Source organism: Gymnoscopelus microlampas (assembly GCF_963454915.1).
Source record: "Gymnoscopelus microlampas genome assembly, chromosome: 13".
Taxonomy (NCBI): Eukaryota; Metazoa; Chordata; class Actinopteri; order Myctophiformes; family Myctophidae; genus Gymnoscopelus; species Gymnoscopelus microlampas.
Window position 1 is genome coordinate 35,545,691 of NC_139950.1, and position 22,391 is coordinate 35,568,081.

Genomic DNA, 22,391 nt, shown 5'->3' on the forward strand with positions numbered 1-22,391 from the left:
CCTAGGCATGTGAAACCAAGGGCTCGAGGAGTTGTGCATAAAAACTTGGCACAGATCAAAATTAATGCAGTAGTGCCACAAAATAAAATAATTAAATGTGGACTCCTGAACATTAGATCCCTACGCTATAAAGGTGTATTGGTAAATGAAATCGTATCAGACAACCATCTTGATCTACTTTGTCTTACTGAAACATGGCTGGGTGAGCAAGAATACGTCCCCCTAAATACAGCCACCCCACCAAGTCACATAAATGCTCATATTCCCCGAGACACCGGCCAGATTGGAGGTGGCGTTGCAGCCATATTCAACTCAAGCTTAATAATCAGCCCCAGACCCAGGCTGACTTACAAAACGTTTGAAAGTCTGGTTCTCACTCTTTCGCACCCAAGCTGGAAATCATTACAGCCTCTATTGTTTGTTACAGTGTACCGCCCTCCTGGGGCCTACACTGAATTTCTATCTGAATTCTCAGAGTTTCTATCACGCCTAGTCCTAGACTCTGACAGAATCATTCTGGCTGCCGATATGAATATCCACGTGGATGTTGCAACCGATAGCCTCAGTAAAGCGTTTATTACATTAATTGAGTCAATTGGTTTCTCTCAGTGTGTAGATAAACCTACTCACAAGTTCAACCATACCCTCGACCTTGTTTTGGTCTATGGTATTGAAATTGAACATCTCATAGTCTTCCCATATAATGAGAACCTCTCCGACCACTATTTAATAACTTTTGATTTTACATTAATTGATTACTCACCATTGGACAAAAATGTATTTGGTAGAAATATATCTGATAGTGCTGTGGGCAAATTTAAGGAAGCAATACCATCAGCCATCAACTCAGTATATTCCAATACAATTGAAGATCTTTATACCTATAGCCCCTCTCAGGTCGACCACTTTGTTGATAATGTCACAGGCTCCCTTCAGACAACGCTTGACTCTGTTGCTCCTTTAAGAAAGAGGGTAATAAAGCAACAGAGGCTAGCCCCATGGTATAACTCTGGAACTAAAAATCTCAAGCGAACGTCACGTAAGCTTGAAAGGATATGGCGTTCAACCAAACAGAAAGAATCCTGTATAGCCTGGCAGAACAGCCTTAAAATATATAGGAAGGCTCTCTGCAATGCCAGAGCCACCTATTATTCCTCTCTAATAGAGGAAAACAAAAACAACCATAGGTTCCTTTTTGACACTCTAGCCAAATTGACAAAAAGTCATGACTCTACTGATCCGCGTATTCCTATATCCCTTAACAGCAATGATTTCATGAATTTTTTCAATGGTAAAATCAATACTATCAGAGATAGTATTGATAACCTACTACTCTCAGCCCCTACCGGACCGCCCTCCGACGTAATATCCTCAGAAGTGACTGTACGACACAGTGTATATTTGGACAGTTTCTCCCCGGTCGAGCTCTCCGAATTCACTTTAATGATCACATCTTCCAAACCAACGACCTGTCTCTTGGATCCAGTCCCAACTAAATTGCTTAAAGAGGCCCTGACCCCGGTTGGTGCACCCCTACTCGATATGATCAATATGTCTCTGGTGACGGGCTACGTACCACAGTCCTTTAAGGTAGCTGTCATCAAACCCCTCCTCAAGAAGCCTACTCTCGACTCAGGCATTTTGGCTAACTATAGACCTATATCGAACCTCCCATTTCTCTCTAAAATCCTTGAGAAAGCAGTCGCCAAGCAGTTATGTGATTTTTTACATAACAACAAGCTATTTGAAGCTTTTCAGTCAGGATTCAGAGCACACCATAGCACTGAGACGGCATTGGTGAAGGTCACAAATGACCTCCTGATTGCATCCGATAATAACCTTCTCTCTGTACTGGTTCTGTTGGACCTCAGTGCTGCATTTGATACTATTGATCACCATATTTTGTTGCAGAGACTTGAGCATCTGGTTGGCATTAAGGGTGCTGCATTGAACTGGTTTGAGTCCTATCTGTCTGACAGATTTCAATTTGTAAACGTTAACGATACACCTTCACTACGCGAAAAGGTTAAATACGGAGTCCCACAAGGCTCTGTACTTGGACCAATACTATTCACTCTATATATGCTTCCCTTAGGTGAGATAATTAGGAAACACTCTATAAATTTCCATTGCTATGCAGATGATACACAATTATATCTATCAATGAAGCCAGATGAAACAGATCAACTGGCTAAACTTCAAGCATGTCTTATAGACATCAAGAGTTGGATGACCCGTAATTACCTACTCCTCAACTCGGACAAAACTGAAGTTATTGTACTCGGCCCTAAGCACCTCAGAGATAAATTAATCGATGAGAATTTTACCCTAGATGGTATTACCTTGACCTCCAGGGCCACTGTAAAGAATCTGGGAGTCACGTTTGACCAAGACATGTCCTTTCAGTCCCACATAAAACAAATTTCAAGAAATGCCTTTTTTCACCTGCGTAATATTGCAAAAGTTAGGCACATTCTGTCCCAAAATGATGCAGAAAAACTTGTCCACGCATTTGTTACTTCTAGGCTGGACTATTGCAACGCCTTACTATCAGGCTGCCCAAGTAAGTCCCTAAATAGCCTGCAGCTTGTCCAAAATGCCGCTGCGCGCATACTGACAGGAACCAGAAGAAGAGATCATATCACTCCTTCATTGGCCTCTTTGCACTGGCTCCCGGTTAAATACAGAATAGAGTTTAAAGTTCTCCTCCTCACATACAAGGCTCTCAATGGACAGGCACCAGTATATCTCAAAGAACTCATCGAGCCCCGTAAACCAGCCAGAACACCACTGCGTCCACAGTATGAAAAAATGCTTACGGTTCCAGTAAACCCCCAAAAAACTAGAACAGGAGGTAGAGCATTTAAGTTTCAAGCACCTCAGCTGTGGAACCTTCTCCCAGTCTCAGTCCGTAAAGCAGACACACTCTGTATATTTAAAACTAGACTAAAAACCTTTCTCTATGATAAAGCCTATAGCCGAAGTGTATAGACTCAGTCCCCCTATAGTCATCCTCTCTCCCCCACCTTCCCCTTTCTCCTCTCTCCCCTCGTCCTCTCTCTTCCCGTCCTCCCTTTGGTTGTGTGGGTTTGTGTCCCATTGGTACAATCGTAATTAACCCTGTACGGATTCACGCTCTAGTAAGGCCTGCCACTAATTCTACAACCGGGGACTCGTTCCCCGGAGTTTCTTCTACCACCCACGTCGCAGGTCCATGGACTATTACTATGGACCCCCAGCTGCGGCTCAAGACTGTGACTGCGGACCGGGCCTGGGCCTCTCCATGGAGTCTATGGACTGTTACTACGGACCCCCAGCTGCGGCTCAAGACTGTGACTGCGGACCGGACCGGGCCTCTCTCCATGGAGCACCACCTGGACACGACCGTGGACTTCTACTACACTACACTATACCGCATATTATATTATCTTAAACATTTTTATATTATTCCATTATATACTGCATACACACTATTGCTGTACTATATTATACTATCATATGCTAGTATCTTACACTATTATATTTGCTATTATTGTTATTGTTACTGCTTGCACTGTATCTCTTTCTGTCTCTCCTCTGTCTCTCCCTTTCTCTCTCTCTTCTTTCCCCCAACACGGTCGAGGCAGAAGGCCCCCGCCCTAGAGCCTAGGGTCTGCCTGACGTTTCTTCCTGTTGAATTAAGAGGGAGTTTTTCGTTGCCACTGTCGCAAAATTGCTTGCTCAGGGTGGGATGTTGGGTCTCTTCTCTACATGTAAAGTGTCTTGAGACAACTTGTTGTGATTTGACACTTTAATAAAATTGAATTGAATTGAATTGAAAGTAAGTTAGAATCAGGCATAAATCCATTTAAATAAACTGAACCCTGTGTTTCATTTAGAACGTGAATGAGTCCCGATTCACAAAAGCCAACAGGGACACAAGTACAGGGGGTGGCACTCCCCTCTAACCTATTGTGCTAAACATAAAATTGCTGCATGTGGAAAGGACCCCATCATTCCATGTTAAACAGACAGAACAGTCTGAACACAGAATAGACTATAGGTCTGAACAAGTGTCTCAGGACATGGTGATGGGAGAGGATTGGTGAACTGAAGATTAGAAAAAATTGAAATGCATGCAGTAATGTATTCATTTTAACCTGTACCTCCCCCCTCCTATGACACATTTTAACACTGCTGCCCCCCCCCCCCCCCCCCCCTAACAATGTAACCAATCAAGTGCTAATAAACTAGGGAAATTTAAATGCAACGCAAACCATGAGCAGGGCACCACAGGGAATCGAACCCTGTCCTAGTAAAACCAGGAGAGCCAGACCAGTGCCTTTTTTTGGTTTTTTTGCGTTTGTTTTTTTTATGACGCGAATGGCGCATTTTATGACGCGAATGGCGCATTTTATGACGCGAATGGCGCAACGCAAGTGACCTCCCTAACCCTAACCAGCAGCACCCTAACCAGCAGCAGCAAAGAATTAAAAAAGTTCCTACCTTCCAGCCATCTTCACTGCACACGCTGCAGCAACAGCATCATAGTTCCTACCTTTCTGCCATCGTCACTGCACACGCTGCAGCAACAGCATCATAGTTCCTACCTTTCTGCCATCTTCACTGCACACGCTGCAGCAACAGCCATAGATATAGAAACCTAGATCGTCACAGCGGATCATCCGTTTCCATCTGCGTCTTCCTCTGTCACTCCAGCCACCTGCATGTCCTCAAGATGTCTTCTTCTGGTCAACTTCAGATTCTGGAAAGAAAGACAAAGCAGTTCAGTTGTGTAGGCCATTGTTCTCTTTTTTTGCGTTGGCGCATTTCTTTTGCGAATGGTGCATTTTATGACGCGAATGGCGCAACACAAGTGACCTCCCTAACCCGAACCAGCAGCGGCAAAGAATTAAAAAAGTTCCTACCTTCCAGCCATCTTCACTGCACACGCTGCAGCAACAGCAGTATAATAGTTCCTACCTTTCTGCCATCTTCACTGCACACGCTGCAGCAACTGCATCATAGTTCCTACCTTTCTGCCATCTTCACTGCACACGCTGCAGCAACAGCCATAGATATAGAAACCTAGATCGTCACAGCGGATCATCCGTTTCCATCTGCGTCTTCCTCTGTCACTCCAGCCACCTGCATGTCCTCAAGATGTCTTCTTCTGGTCAACTTCAGATTCTGGAAAGAAAGACAAAGCAGTTCAGTTGTGTAGGCCATTGTTCTCTTTTTTTGCATTGGCGCATTTCTTTTGCGAATGGTGCATTTTATGACGCGAATGGCGCAACACAAGTGACCTCCCTAACCCGAACCAGCAGCAGCAAAGAATTAAAAAAGTTCCTACCTTCCAGCCATCTTCACTGCACACGCTGCAGCAACAGCAGTATAATAGTTCCTACCTTTCTGCCATCTTCACTGCACACGCTGCAGCAACTGCATCATAGTTCCTACCTTTCTGCCATCTTCACTGCACACGCTGCAGCAACAGCCATAGATATAGAAACCTAGATCGTCACAGCGGATCATCCGTTTCCATCTGCGTCTTCCTCTGTCACTCCAGCCACCTGCATGTCCTCAAGATGTCTTCTTCTGGTCAACTTCAGATTCTGGAAAGAAAGACAAAACAGTTCAGTTGTGTAGGCCATTGTTTCTCAAAGTAGGGTCCAGGGACACCCAAGGGGTTCCAGGGGGTCCCCAGCAAAATGGCTTAATACAGCATCACAATCATTTTAACCACTTTAACCTTTTATACTTTGGCTATTCAAAAATAGCAGATCTACAAGCTCATAGCTTAACTCAAAGCTTTGCTTCTGGGGGTCCCTGGAACCAAATATATGAGGGGGCCAAATACATATTATTTTGAGAGTCCTTCACATGAAAACGTTTGAGAACCACAGGTGTAGGCCTAAAGTTTGAGAACCACAGGTGTAGGGCTACAGGGTCACATTTTGGATGCCACATAGTCGGAGTAATGGTCTGTCGGACTAACGTATGCCCCCCTTCACTACCATGCTTTCAGACATCAGAAATTCACAACTAAAGACAGCTAGTGGTTCTCAAACATTTACATGTCAAGGACCCACAAATTCAATTATATTTGGCCACAGACCCCATCTGAAAACATGTGCCAGGGACCAACGTACAAGATTTTTATTGTAAATATTTACAAGCACACACACACTTCTGGAATTGTTTGGAATACATCACAAATCTTGTAGGCTTATGGGTTCCCTGTCAGATGAGAGTCCTTGATATGGAAACGTTTTGAAAACAACTGATTGGGTTGGTTTTAGTAGTTGTGGTTTAGTTGTAGGCTATGGTTTAGTTTAGGCTACAAACCCAATTCTTAAACAATAATGTTAAATATTCAGGCTAAAAAGATGTCATTTTCATATCATTCAAACAGTTTGTATTTACCTGCAGCAGAGGGGACAGGTTCCATTGAAGTGATCCATCCCTGGCATCTCTCACCTGCCTTCTATTTATATCTAATAAGCATTGCTCACATCAGTCTGAGTGAATGGATCCCAGTTTGCTTTCAATCAACACTAATGATGATCAGAGCCTCTGTGTTTTCGGGGTCTGTGACATGTAAATGTTTGAGATCCACTGGTGTGTTTAAAAGGGCTACTATAGCTGAATGGGTAGAGAGCCCACCTACAAAGAGAAAGTCCCGGGTTTGTTTCCCGGCCACGATAATGTCTCACCATGTCAATGGGTTAGAAACACTGACAATTGCCAACCTGGGGGCCATATACTGCATGCGACCCCCTCCTTCACTTAATGCGGCCGGAATACTGATATTTTATTGATTTCAGTTGTTACAATTCCAAACATGCAAACATGACCCGCTTTAATTACTTCAGTCTATATTAGTAGCTTAATGACTATTATTAAAATGATATTGTCTTTTTTATGTCCAGTGTATTTGTATTGAAGTTCATAAAGAAACTAAATGCATTTGAAATGAAATACAGATTTTACTTTTCAGGATTCCAATAAAAAAAATAGCAGATCTACAAGCTCAAAACGCCTCGGACTGTGGCGCGTTTTGAGCTTGTAGATCGGCTATTTTTGCTACTTTTGTGTGACACAGAATGACGAAGTGGGGCATTAATTTACGGGAAAAAAAGTGAAATTATGAAGACAAGAGGTTTTTTTCCCCGACAGTATGCTTGCGGCCCTCTGGAGTGAGTGTGGAAATATAGTGGCTCTCTCCATCATAAAAGTTGCATCACCCCTGTAGACACTGGACCCCTAACTATGAGCAGCAATCAGCTGGGTGAAGCTGAAAAGTGCATTTACCCCCCAGGATCAAATTATTATTATTATTAATAGAAGGGTGTTGTAATGGTACTATTTATTCCTATTAAACTGCACAGGACAGGAGTTGTATTTGTCTGTTTGTCTCCCTGGTCATTTATACATTTATTTTCAATGATGACTTACAGCAATGAAGTACATTTTGTGAGTGTCTCTTACTTCACTCCACTACATTTCAAAACACACATTTATTGTGCTTTTGCCTCTTTCTAGGAACAAAAAGTATTGATAGTATTTTGGTCAAAATGTGTAAACAGTGTCTAAACAGTATGTGTGTCTGTCTGAAACGCAGCAAGCAGAACTGAAGTCCACGATCATAACACCAGAGGCAGCTCCCACTGATCATGTTCAACACAGATTTGGCACAAACAAGGGAATGAACTCTTTCTCATGCTATACAACAAACATGTGGAATGCCCTACCCAAAGGAGTAAAGGAGTGTAAAACCCTACTCACTTCAAAACTGCCCTAAAGAATCACCTTCAGGAGGCTGCAATTCCAAACTGGCCCCTATCAAAGTCTTAACCTACCCCCCCCCCCCTTCCCTTCAAAAATAAAATATTGTAATGTTTTTTTTTAAATACAATTACACAACAGCAGTTCAATCATTTATAATTGACCACCATGGCCGCCCTGCCCCCTCCACACACAGCATGGAGAGGCATCTATTTTTATTCTTTGGTCTTTGTCGCCCTCAAGTGGACAAAATCAGCAACAACCATACAGCTTCTAACTGGTGACAAAGTTGTTTTGTTTGTTTCCCCCTGCCTTCAATTACTTTCATTTTGGAGGCTTAAAGAAAGTTATATTTTAAAATACGGTTAGCGTTATATTATCTGTAAAATTTAAAGATTACAGCCCACTCAATGTACCCATTGATTCATTATTAATTAATTATTTAATTCCTGAGGGTTATAGTTCATAGATTATAGCCCACCCAGTGCAATTTACCTGTTGACATATCTTTAAAGAAGCCACTATAACTCATTTGTCCACCTGCCACCAGTTTCTGCCTCAAAATGACTTGATTCCATTCTTGAGGGTTATATTTGAAAACATTATAAGCCCACCCAACATACCAGCTGTAATACCTGGTTAGGTTTAGAAGTTAATAATGTCTCTTTACTTAAATGAATAAAAATACATATCTTTGGTCTGCGGTGGAGACTCTGAATGGGTGTTATCCAGTGGTGGAAAGTAAAACTAAGTACATTTACTCCAGTACTGTACCTAAGTAATCTTTTTGGATTTTGTACTTTACTGGAGTATTTCCAAATTTCTATCATTTTACTTCTATTCCACTACTATTCCATTTATTATTTGATAACTACCTTATTATATATTTACACAAAAATTGCCAATGTACAAGCTCATGTGCTCAATGATGTGAGCTTGTAGATCTGATATTTTCACTACTTTTGAAAATTGCTTTATTAAAATCAATAATATTTTAATTATAGATTAAATCAATTTGTTAAATTATCTATCTATCTATCTATCTATCTATCTATCTATCTATGCATAGAATATCAACTACGATGCAACAGTTGCACGGCTACAGCCGAAGGGACAGGAGTGATCTGGCATAGTGTAGCTCTCATAAGCCGGACAGACAGCATCCAGCCAACTGGCTAGTTCCGCTCCATAGCTTTGCGGATGTGTATCCCATAGCCTGCAGGCATGGTAGGCCTGAGGTTATTAATTCACAAAAAACAACATAGTTGTCCACTGATCGATTTGGAAAATAGTTGAGAATGGATTCCATTGCTGGCAGTGTGCAAGAAATACGACAATGATCGGTCTTGGCATTTGCAAGATTAGCTGTGGACAGACAGATACACATGGACCAGGGAGAAAATATAATCTCCCCTGGCAGAGATAATAACAACAGTCAGTATGGCAGAGCTTTATTTTAAGATCCCAGGGACACAATAATCAGGAATCAAAGTATTAGCAGGGAACCAGCAGCTTGTTTTGCAAAAGTCAAACTTGATTGCTAATTAAAGCTGCATTGTACGATATTTTCAATAGTCACAAGGCCCGAAAACAATGCGCTGTATGAAGGTTTCACATTGAGTCAAAGCACCACCGACCAATATGTGCATACGCTGGTTAAAGCATGTTGTCAATTCCGGCCTGACTATGCTCTTCCTAAGATTTTGGGCTCCCCTTCCCGAGCTCCTTTTGAGATTTGAAGAAACACCTTGCACCTCCGTCAATCTTTAACCCATTAAGACCAGTTTTCAGAAAAACCTATGTTGCTATAATATCGTTGCTGTCGGAAAAAAACTTTTATCTCCATATTCAAACTTTTTGTGTTTTTTCGTAAATTAATGCCTTACTGGATCATACTATAGCGTCACACAAAAGCATAAAAAATAGCAGATCCACCAGCTTGAAACGTGGCACGAAGCGGCGCGTTTTGAGCTTGTAGATCTGCTACTTTTGATGCTTTTGAATTTGAATCCTGAAAAGCAACAGTTTTGGACATATGAGGTTTCCACCCGACAGAGACGATATATAGATACAATCTTAAATGACACAGTTGCTTTCCCGGTTTTAATGGGTCAAATTCTGTTGTGGCAGATTTTACAGCACAGTATGACTTCTTACTGTACTTGGGGCTGAATGGCCATTACAACGATTTGGTAATAGCCTGCTGGAAGTTCTCTCACTTTAACTGTTGTAGTCTGTTTTTGGAGAGATGGGATAATATATTAATACACTTTGTTTACAGAGCACTTATCAAAATCATGAGGAAGGGGAGCCAGGGGAGGTGCAAAGGGGAGGGGGAGAGCTGCCTTGTTTTGAAACATACTGGCTTGTTTAGCGGTACGGGCCGTGTATCGCACAATGCAGCTTTATAATTCTGGACTGTGCTTAGACATACTTCCTTGACAAGTCTTTGTCATAGTGCATTTTAGAGTTTCACAAACAGATGTTGAAAAAAAGACTAGGAACTTTGTGCAATAGTCAATTTGGCCATGTTAAGACACATTTGGTGGTTAATGATGTATTTAGAACTGGTACCAGAAAACAATTTAGATAAATCGGCTGTCGTATTTGGTTTCTTTGTGTATAGTGTTTTTTTGCAGTGCAGTCAAATTGATATTTAATAGTTCATGGGTAGTCTCAAAATGATTAAAAAGTATTATTATTCTTTACCGTAGAATGCTTTACAACTATAGAAAAAGACTAAATGGTGGACTCTAAACCAAAATTACTATTCGTGTCCATGTTGTTCATGCTACAGGCATATTTTAAAGACATATTGTCAATCCAAAGCACATTACAACATAATTAGGAAGGCTACATTCAATACACATGCACCATAGCTTTGTTTCTACCATTACAATCATTTTCTGTACTGCTGATTACTAATAATTGTTGATATATAGAAAACTAGCAATTTCACCTTAGTGTTGGACGGACACAATTTTTGCAGCAAAACCAACCAACACTGAGGAGTTGACAAAACTGTTATTGCTTACGCCTTGTGCTTGGACAGCTTATTACTTTTAAAATTATTTAAATTGTATTAAAGTTGTTTCATTGTATTTGCTTACACTTTAAATGGGGTGTGAGTGATTATTTAAACAAAATATTAAGTAATATATCAAGCCTATCTTGTAGCACAGCATAAACCTCAAAAGGGGGAATATTTTGTCCAGGAATGCTGGTAACAAAAATATTGATAACAAAATAAGAAAATAAAATTCAAATTCAAATAGCAGTTTTTAGTCTTTTTTTTCTCTCTCTCTCTCACTTAAGCATGACCACGACTTAACAACAGTACAATTAAATATAACAAAAATAAATACTACACATATGCTAATCATATGCAAAATAAATTAGAATCAAGTTAGCGGACTGAACCGCCTGTTTGGATAAGACTGTATTCCAGTCATGGAAGAGGGATGCCACATGGCTCTGGGATGGCTGTGGGGGTCCTAAAGCATACGTCTAAATGTGCAATATATCATCTTGGAATGCAGACAAAGTAGCCCTTGCCACTAGCTTGTTGACTGACAAGAAGTGCCGTTTCCGATTGAATCTCTCTTGGGGTTTTCAAAGAAAAAGTGTAGTTTTTACAAGGCAAATGGAGCAACCTTTTCACTGGAGAACATCTAGCTGGTTTTAAGAAGGGTCCCCCCCACCGCTGGTTTCAGAAGATTAACTTGGGATGCAGGTACAGTTGCCCATTCTGTTTTGGACACTGGTGTGACCACAGGTCTCCTAGAGGTTTAGAATAGAGAACTGGCAGCAGGCACTGTTGATTCAAGCTGGTTCTGGGGGAAACAAGGTTATAATTTAACGTGGAAATTTGAAAAATTCTATACTGCAAGAGCAGGTTAAACTTGGGCCTCGGTATTTAGCGGAAAATGTCCATTTAAATCACGACAGGTCCTTGGTAGAAGACCATTTAAAATGTTTGGACTGAGTTGAGATTAAGGCTGGTTCTTGGGTGAAGAGCAGAAGTTCCACACTTCCGACAGAGATGGGATTCAGGCTGGTTCATCATTGAGGACATGAGCAGATTAGCTTAAACTGCGAGGACAAATGGAGCTGTAGGCTGGTTCTTTAAAGGTGTAAAGCCATGTACGACTGCAGCTGAAGTTGAGAGGATAGGCTGGTGCTTTAAGCAGAGAAGGCCAGTTTTAGACTGCAGGTGGAGTAGCCCTCATCACTGGCCGAGCTCTGCCGACTGCTGTGGTCATCCAGGTCGCTACCACCACTGGTGCTAACATTGTCCAATTCTCCATGGGAGAACTCAGTGCTTTCCACATCCACTTCGATCTCTTCTGTTCAACACACAAAGTACACAAAATATATTCATTATAATCCCAATAAAGTATCCTATATAATCTATACTGTTGTAACGTAACCACATAGTGTTATCATAAAGCCATACTTTCATAGCTCAATTCTAAATTATACGTAAATGCCATGCCACATCAAACAACGTGTTTCAACAAGTTTCATGTAGGCATTTTCCGATGCCAAGAGTGAGCTCTCGACATACAGGACTCGTTGGACGGTTTTAAATCAGATTTCCCCTTTCTCCTCACAACTGAATGTGAGGATTCGCGCTAAATATTGGTGAAGTTGCCCTTTAAATGTGTACACAGATTGGAGGCATTAAGAAAGACACGGACACAATTCTTGCCACCAGCATTTGAAACTCGGTTTCTTTAAGCTTGCTCTTTGATTGTATGAGTTTCCCCTACCTCTGTCAGACTCTGAGCGATCCGAATCCACACGGGAGCCCAGACTGTCCGTGCGGATCCTCTCTCCAGGGGTCTGCAGGTGGGATAGCTGCCTCTGCAGGTGCCTCTGCTCCCTCTCCAGGATCTCCAGCTGGTGCTGACTCCGGCGGTCCATCTCTTCAAGTTTCTGACAACAGAGAGAGATTTTTTAAGTTATTGTCTCATTGCATAGAAAATGGAAATAGTGTCTTCTTATAAGTCAATTCTTAAAACTTCATCAGTGTCTGATGAAGGCTGGATAGCCGCAACGTTTGTCGTCTTGTCAATTTGAGAATTGGAATTTGGAATTTTAATTAGCGTGACCCTCCATGTTTTGAAAGTCTTATGTAGTCCATTGTTCCTGGAAAGCCATTTTGTGTATGGTGTGCCCACCCCCTACCCACCAAAAGAAGTTACTTTAAACAGGTGCACTTTAAGCTTCAATAATTAAATAGGAATCCATCTGCATTTGACTGTGCTATAAATATAAACGCATCCACATAGCTGTAGTAGCAAAGTAATTCCATGAATGCTGGCCAATTGTGGAGTAGGATTTACTGTTGGTGGCAAAACAAGGGCAACTGTGGATATGGCCACTCAGATTACAAGACTAATATCCTTAGTCGTTGAAGAACTGAAGTTACACTGTGGAAACTACTTTATTTTCATGTACTATGGAAATGTCTATTAGCTGTTACACTGAGATGTGCTGTAATGTCAGCTTCCCAAAATTCTGCACTGTCCAATCACTTAAATATTCTAGTTTAGGTTTAAGTAGTTTAATAGCAATTTAATAGCCCCTGGTTTTGTGAAAGCATTTAATTTGCTCTAATTTATTTACACTTTTACATGGATTATAATTATAGAGCTTTTAGCGAGCAACTGCCAGCCTTTACTTGTTGACGCTTCTATGCTCCTTTCCTAGGTTTGTATGACAGGAAAAATGGGCATCTTATGACACTGTGATGTGTCTGTGATTGGTCAGAGATTGATTTTAAGTTTACTGTGACACCTCAGCAGTGGTGTAAAGTAACTAAGTACATTTACTTAAGTACTGTACTTACTTTCCAATACTTTTACTTCTACACTACATCTCAGAGGCAAATATTGTACTTTTACTCCACTACAATTATTTGAAAACTTTAGTTACTAGTTACTTTTCAGATGTAAATTATGATATGAAATATACATTAACCACTTTAACTATATTTTATACCTAAGCTATTTGAAAATAGCCGGTCTACAAGCTCACAACGCGTCGCAGCGCGACGCGTTGTAAGCTTGTAGATCTGCTATTTTCAAATATTTTAGTACTTTTACTTTTGGTACTTTAAGTACATTTTGATACCAATACTTTTATACTTTTACTCAAGTAAATTTTGAACTTTCACTTGTAACAGAGTACTTCTATATTGCAGTATTGATACTTTTACTTAAGTAAAACATTTGAGTACTTTTTCCACCACTGCACCTCAGTTGGTAACAGGTCTGTTCTGAATGCCATTATGCAACATCGGCCCTCTGAGGGAGGAGAAATAGAATCAAGAGCATGTCATGTTGCTTTGAATAAACATTTATCAGGACATTTGATATGTCCTGATGAAGGTCTGAACAGGCCGAAACGTTGACGAGCAATAAATTACCAAGTTGAGCTTTTTGCAACTTTACCAGTGTGCAGACTCTATTCTTTTTTTCATGATACTTTGTTTGTCTAGCACCTGGGCCACGGATGTGCTAGTACTACGCTTTGAATAAACAGGCCTCACTTTTCCACCAAGGAATATGACTTAACCACTTAACCCATTGAGACCTGTTGCTACCTATACGTTGTTATACCTTTCAATCCGGATGCCACCTCTGTGTCTCATTAGTTGTTGCTATAATATAGTAACATCATTTTTTATTTTTTATTTTTAGTAAGAATTTGAACGTTTTCAGAAAACTATGGTTAGGTTTTAGAAGGCGTTTTTAGAATCGGCCTCAGGTCTAAATGGGTTCACTATATACTTAGTTGATCTGAGTCCCCCAGGTGTCTAAACTTGGCTCCTGTCCCCCCGCTTCAATAAATATCTTCTCTGAACATAGTAGAGGGGATCCCCAGCTAAATTATTGATAGTTAGGGCGTGCGTGCGTCTATCAAGTGTGTGTCTACCAAGATGGTACTCCAGAGACATGGAGTACAGTGCAGCGTCACAGAATTCTAAAAGAGAGCGCTAATAAACTGGGGGACTCGAGACAGGGACAAGAATGAATTGCTAGCATCATACATCATTTACTAACTCAAGAAAAGTGTTTTTTTTTTTTTTTTAAAGATTTGTTTTTGGTATTTTTTTATTGTTTTTATTGGAGAGGGACAGGGAAAGTAGTCTGACAGGAAGAATGGGGAGAGAAATGGGGGGAAGACATGCAGGAAAGGCCGACGGGAACGGGACGCGAACCCGCGGCACACTGCTATTAAGGATTTGCAACCAGGGTGCCTAGACCGCGACGCCACGGTCTAGGCCAAGAAAAGTGTTTTTAGTGCTACTTGGTTCTTTAGTAACAAGTGAGCAATCAGGAGAAGAAAGTGATTTGCAGTAATTCTTCTCGTTCCTGGATCAAGTTGTGGTAATGTGCTCAGAATCTAATTTATACAGGCTTCCATTTGCTCCTATGACACTCCTGCGCCCCTGACCATGCGACTGATTTTGACTACCCCACCTTGATATGCCCTTTGGCCTTATTGAGCAGTCCCAGTGTAGTGTGTCGATTGCAGTCAGGTCCCAGAGGTATGAGGGACTTCAACCTCTCCAAACACAGGCGGAGATGTGCTCTTCTATGGGAGGAAAGAAACAATCACTTATTTGCAAGATACTTCCCACTGTATGCAATGACTGTATTGCACTTCTACATAATTAGTGTAGTAGACTAAATGACTGAGTTGAGTTTTTGAAATGACTAAATTCATCTCCTGTTTTGTTGTTTTGTCCATTGTGGTCAATATTTTATTTATCTCCTTTTAGTTTTAAGTATAATGATTAATGCATGCTAGCTTTAGTTATGTATCTTTCTGTCCATTCTGTGTGTTAGCTACATAAGCTGACCAATGCTCCTCCTGCAATTACTTATGGATCTGTCTGGCCACAGTTTTCAAAGCTGCTGAGATCAGCCAGACTGTTCCAATTTGATCCACCAAGGTCTCTGTGTCTGTGGTCTGAAAGAACGCTTGTAATGGCATTGAAAAGAAAACCTCTTTCCTTTCAAATAATGGAATAAAATGTAGGTCAAGTTGTGACGTCATCACCTCTCTCTACACTGGCTGCCATTTTGTAATAGGAAAACATGTTTGAGCATGAAGTATTCTTTCATTTCCCTGGGCTCAGGATTTCAAGCTTTCATCTCTGATAGCCCACACCTCAACTCTTCCATACACAATGTCGGCTCTTTGGAGATTAAGTGACCAGTTATTCTTAGGAGAAATGTGCCCTGACGTTAGTTTCTTTTTTCAGAGAAAAGGCCCAGCTTGGCCCTGCAGCAATATAAACAAGCTGCTTTTAGATGTGTGGTTGAGAAGCTCCCAGGAAGGAGCGCTGGTGTCTGGAAACAGAAGGTTCCCGTTTGCTGACTGCATAAATGTCATAATGTCCTCCAGGAACAGTGCCGCTACAGAGGCTGAATTACACCTCCCTCTCATTTGCCTTGCAAAACGGACACCTCTATCCTGTGCAGTAGGTGGATAATAAAGCCATTGTTTGAAGTCCATGTGATGATATTGAAATGCCTTAGGGTGCTGTTGTTCATTACACAGATGGTATGGTCAACATATTTCACATATGGAACCAGAGAGAAATGACTGCAAAGCAGAAGACACTCCAGATAAAATAAAAGTCTTAAGGTGCACGGCTAAATAATGTCATGAAAGTGAGGAAATAGCCAGCACACAATGAATGTCCTTTTCACAGTTTTTTTTTTTCACAGACAGAGACAACGGACACGTTTCAACCTAATAGGTCTTCCTCAGCGGCACAACGACCTATTAGGACGGTGACTCCGTGAGAGGTAAATACAAAACGGACACATATAGCAACAGGACATGCAAAAGGAACACATAGCAGGGATTGTTTTTGGATTATAAACTTGATTCTCTATTTTGAGACAGCTGGCAGCTAAGACCCTGGGAACTGCACTGCTAAACCAGTTTTAAGGATTTCCCCCTTTCTGTGCAACTTCTGTCCACCCCCATTATTACATTACAGTCATTTATAAACCTGGTATATTCAGCAGCACACATTGAAAAGATTGATTGAAGTATGACTGAGTTATTGATCTGAAGGCGTTTGAGCAGTACAAGACAGAACGTCTCAGCATGTCCTCAATTAACCTTTTATTCTTGTATCTCATTTAACCTTTTATTCTTGTTTTTTAAATACTGCTTGTTTTTTCCTTTAAAAAAAACAATGTAACAACTCTCTCTCTTCTACTCACCTATTCTTTTCAAGTTCATTGTGTGCTGACCTGAAAAAATATAGATATAAAATACAATTATTTATTCTATTCACAGTAGCACAAAATAAAACATACCACACTTGGTTCAATAATAGCATGACCATGTAATAGAAATAATCATCATCATTATCATTGATTGATCAATGATAATTATCTATCAATCTATCAATCCTTGACTGATTTTGTAATGTGATACACAAAAAAAACTGCAAATATTAGTTATAGAAAGTTAATATATGAAGATAACACTCAGATATTTGTATGACCTACCTATTGTGAATATTATCCAATTTCTTGTTCTTGAATTTTCTTTGTTTCTGATGTGTGATCTCACTTGCCGGGTAGGTTGAAGCATACCCATGTTCACATTCTGTTGACGAAAAAAAAGAAAAGGAAAGATTAATTACAGTTTCTCAGTTTGAGAAATGATATAATATAAATAACTGTTAGGGTTAACCATCATGTATTTAGTTTCCCATGAGATATTTGGAGTGTGAACCCAGGATCACACTCACATCATAATTTAAAACCTGGGCTGTCTACAGCTTTTAATGCAGATCACTTCTAAAAAATGTACATAATTATCAGATATTCCAGGATGTAGCCTATTATATAAGCATCTCATTACTTCAGCCATCTTTCAAATAATCAATGTCAGTTTATGCCCACTTGATAAATATGACAACAAATTAGGCCATTTGATAAAATAAATAAATCAAGTCAAATTAACCACTTGAACCCCAGCATCCGTATTGTGGGGAAAGCTTTCGCTGAAAATAGCAGATCGACAAGCAGCTTGTCGGCCTATTTTCAGCAAAAGCTTCCCCCACGATAACAAAAAACAGAAACTACACTAGTATTCAGCCCTGAGGGACTCCGGTTACCCATATGGGGTTTAAGAATTCGGTTGGATTATAGGGTACTACAAATCCCATAATGCCACTGTCCGACCCCATGAGTCCGACCCAGTAACATGCGACGTGAGACATGAACCCACGTGTGATTGGACAGTTTGCAGTGACTCTACAGCTGGAGCAATGATTCCGATCCAATCAAAAGGCTCCAATGTGTTCCATGTGGAAACCATGTACAGATACAAGGAAGCGCAGGCTGCCAGTGTTGCCATGTCTGCTTATTATAAGCGACTTTGGGCTTATTTTTTTCTGTAATGTTGCTTGTAAAATATTGGCAAGTAGCGTTTTTTTGGGCTTGTTTCTAAAGCTCTGTGAGCTTGTGGATCGGCTATTAACAAATAGCCGATGCATATAGGTTTAAAATGCTCATGTGGCCTAAGTTGCCTGTTGTGGGCTTTCTTTTCCCTAGACCTGGTTGCTTGTTTATCTCGCACAATCTGGCAACACTCGCAGGCTGCCTCTGAAAATGATAGCTGGGCTTTGAATTGACATATTTCTCAATTGGGGAAGAAAATTCTACATGTTTAACTTTCCATTTATGTAGTAGCGTTATACGCAATGCAATATTCTTCCAACACACATCACCAGTTAGGAATTGCACACATTTTACTTGATAGAAGAGTAAAACTACAGCATGAAATTACAGTTAAAAGAGAAACTTTGAGCCTCGAAAATAGCCTACATTTAGACACGCATTATCCCGTGCAATGTGGGATTTAGCAGGCCTTTAGTCATAGAATAGGCAAACTTATATCAGCCCTCTCATAGGCTATACGTGTTACATGGTTCATTTAAAAGACAGTAGATGATCTTATTATTGTGTTGTTAGACACAATGGCCAATGCCTTTAAAAGACAAATGATGTCTCCATAAAATTGCAGCATATGCAACACAAGTTGTAGGCATCGTATGCCTTTCTTTCATTCAAATGATGTTCTTTTTTTTTGCAAGGCTTAAAACGAGGTTGGATGTGTTATATTTCCCCCAACAGATGCGATATACAGCAGGCCAATTCATCTCTCCTATGCGCGTCTGTGGTCGCCTTCACTTCTATTGTTGTCTGAATGTCTGCTCTGCAGGCATTACGTGTTCATTATTCCCAACTGGTCACTTACTTCCGTTGTTCTTTTCCACATTCTCAATGTAACTCGCCGCATCGAGCAGCACTTGCACGTTTCTCATAAAAGTGCCGATCTGGTCCATTGCGGAACATTTGAAGGAATATTCATCAGACATGTCATTATTAAAATCCTGTGGATCCACGATAGACGCGTCCGATTCCGAGAGGACCTCTCCGGATTGCAGCTCTCGGTGGTGCTGTCGCATGTATTTCACCATTTTTTACCAAAGATTGTTAGACCCTGTGATTGACAAATAAATAAGCGACACTGAAAGGGATCTCCTCGCAGTGAGCGGATGAGGATGAGTGAAATGAACTAGGCTGGATCCTGGATGGAATTGCAGTCCTTGCTTCAGCCTCTTGCCCTACTTGGTGGATAATCCCTCCCACTAACGCATGCACATTGCATTCATTGTCAACTCTGCCATAATAAATCCTCATTATCGATAGCCTATTGCAGGAGGAGAGTCATAAATGACAGAACTGTGTGCAATATAGGGCCGGTTACACCAGTGGTTATCAAACTTTTTCATGTCAAGGACCCCCATTGATATTTATTTGGCTGTGGAGTGTGGACCCCCAAACCTGGAAATGTTTTGTTCCAGGGACCTCCAGAAGCAAAGATTTGAGTAAAAAATGTTTGCTTAAAAAATAATATATGTATATATATACATTCAAAGATTTGCACACATTTTCACTGCTATCTGCCCCCCCCCCCCCCCCCCCCCCAAGGACCCCCACTTTGAGAACCAATGAGCTACACAACTTCTTTCTTGAACTTCCTCCTCCGATTCCCCTACATTTATATTCGCAACAAATCAAATGTTTCACAGTAGTTCTAGTGAGACAGACTCACATTTAAACACGCTATGTCTTGACATTTGTGGGCTGCATGAAAACACAAGACATTCATCAGGAATTATCAATAGTGCAACCTCCATGTCAAGGACAAACGCCAGGTTTCCTCTCAACTATAGAGTAATTGCATTGTGTGTCTATGTATGTGCACTCTTGTTGTCAGTCCCTGACAAAGTGCATGGTCAGGATTCAATCAAGTAATGTGTCTAAGGAGAATGCCATGTGGGACTTTGAGGTGATTGATTACACCCCCAGAAGTCATGAATTTAAAATATTTCCCCATAGGTATAATGTAATTAATCCAAATGACCAGAGAAACAATTTTCTAGATTATTTTCCCACAATAAATCCATTGTTCTCTGCACAAGTGTAAGCTACATTTCTCGTCGTAGTCTCTTGTCCCACCCTCAGTGTACTGTAGCTACCACTGCAAGAATATGCCAAATCTACATAGAGACAGCACAGATTTCCACAACAGCAAATTGTGCTTGGATTAATGTTGACATCAATGAGCTGCCGTGTTTTGTTTTCAGGCCCAACGCATCAGGTTAGGGAATGTGTGTGTGTGTGTGTGTGTGTGTGTGTGTGTGTGTGTGTGTGTGTGTGTGTGTGTGTGTGTGTGTGTGTGTGTGTGTGTGTGTGTGTGATGCTGTGTGTGTGTGTGTGTGTGTGTGTGTGTGTGTGTGTGTGTGTGTGTGTGTGTGTGTGTGTGTGTGTGTGTGTGTGTGTGTGTGTGTGTGTGTGTGTGTGTGTGTGTGTGATGCTGTGTGTGTGTGTGTGTGTGTGTGTGATGCTGTGTGTGTGTGATGCTGTGTGTGTGTGTGATGCTGTGTGTGTGTGTGTGTGTGTGTGTGATGCTGTGTGTGTGATGCTGTGTGTGTGTGTGATGCTGTGTGTGTGTGTGATGCTGTGTGTGTGTGTGTGTGATGCTGTGAAAGTATCACACATCATTCCACCAGCAAAAGCTAACCTCTATAGGTCAGTGATTCTCAACCTGTGGGCCAGGGAGGATATTGCATGAACACTTAACATGGCAGCCGAAGTCAAGTGTTCAGATGAGTGGGCCGCAAACTCTTTTGAGATTTTCAAGAGGGCCCTGATCCAGAAAAGGTTGAGAACTACTGCTCTAGGTGAACAGCACCATACTAGCAGAACTAACCTTGAAATTGAATTCACTCGTAGTTGGCCTGACCCTGACCATTATGTCTTTGACTGATTAAGAAGTCAAACCCCCCACCCTTCCTCTCTCCACCCGACAGAAAGGGGAGGAGAGCCTAGGGTGGAGAGTCTGCCTCTAAAGGTGCAGCCATGCATGTGGGGCTGTGTGTGTTGTGTTGTACCGCTGAGACAATGGGTGCAGATGGCCGGCCCGCTGCAGATGTGTGGCCAGCCCTGTAACGGACGCCTGTGAGAGAGAACACCCTCCCATGGAGTCTATTTCAGCTGCCTGGCAAGGCCTCACACACACACACACACACACACACACACACACACACACACACACACACACACACACACACACACACACACACACACACACACACACACACACACACACACACACACACACACAGATGGTTCTAGTTTAGTGATGCACTCGTGTGAAATTGTGCTCTCTCTTTCTCTCTCACACACACAGGTTCTAAATCGGTTTTTAATTTTGCATTTTAACATGTGTTCAGGTAAACAGGGACAGACAGATAGGTAATGGGGTTTTATAAATGACAGCATTTGAGCAAAACAGGCTTGTGGTCTCTGCTGAAAGGCTCATTTGTAGACTGTGTATGCAGCATGCTGGCACTGACTGCACGGAAAGCTGACCCACTGTGGGATGGTGTAGAATGTGACCCCAACTGGAGTAATCTGAAAAGCCTGAGGATTACACCGGTGGCTCGGCTGTCACACAGAGGACGCAAAGTCACACGGTGTGCATTTGCCAGTGCTTGTGTGTCTATGCATGTGTGTGTATGTATGTGAACCATGTGCCAAACAGCCCTCAACTCTCCCTCAGCAGTAAACGGCATGGCATGCATTATTTAACAGAAAGCAAAGAGTTATTTAAAAAGAAAAAAGAAAAAAAAAGATCTTACGGAAGTAACATCTGAAATTACAGTTTGCAATGTATCTATCTGGCTGTCTTCAACGTGCTGGTGGTCTTTAGAGGTCTGATTAGTTTAGGCATCGTGTAGCCGTGTCCCATTGTTTTCACACAATGAGTGCATTTTGTCCCGAGGTCACAGCAGGACACTGCAGCAGGCCTGAGAGTGTCACCTGTTCCTTAAGCAAGCCTCTACGGCCCTCCTCTCATTAACACTGACAGAGACGGAGGAGCTCACACTAAGCTTCGTCATCCCCACATCGTAAAGGATTGTTCAGACAATAACGGAAGTACAGGATGTCAATCTGACATGATGTATCAGAACAGATTAGAACTGATGCTGTTTTTGTTCTACTAGG

At 41.3% G+C, this 22,391-nt stretch overlaps 1 protein-coding gene across 1 annotated transcript; it reads right to left on the reverse strand.

Annotated features, from left to right (window-relative positions):
• Positions 1-9,202: 9,202 nt before the first annotated feature.
• Positions 9,203-19,375, reverse strand: LOC311058770 (max-interacting protein 1-like). The gene is made up of 6 exons (XM_084076242.1): positions 19,072-19,375; positions 17,313-17,412; positions 17,022-17,051; positions 15,258-15,372; positions 12,540-12,705; positions 9,203-12,113 (listed from the first exon to the last, which is right to left on the reverse strand). The coding sequence occupies exons 1-6, from the start codon at positions 19,292-19,294 to the stop codon at positions 11,950-11,952; spliced, it is 798 nt and encodes a 265-aa protein (XP_083932368.1). The 5' UTR covers positions 19,295-19,375; the 3' UTR covers positions 9,203-11,949.
• Positions 19,376-22,391: the final 3,016 nt, after the last annotated feature.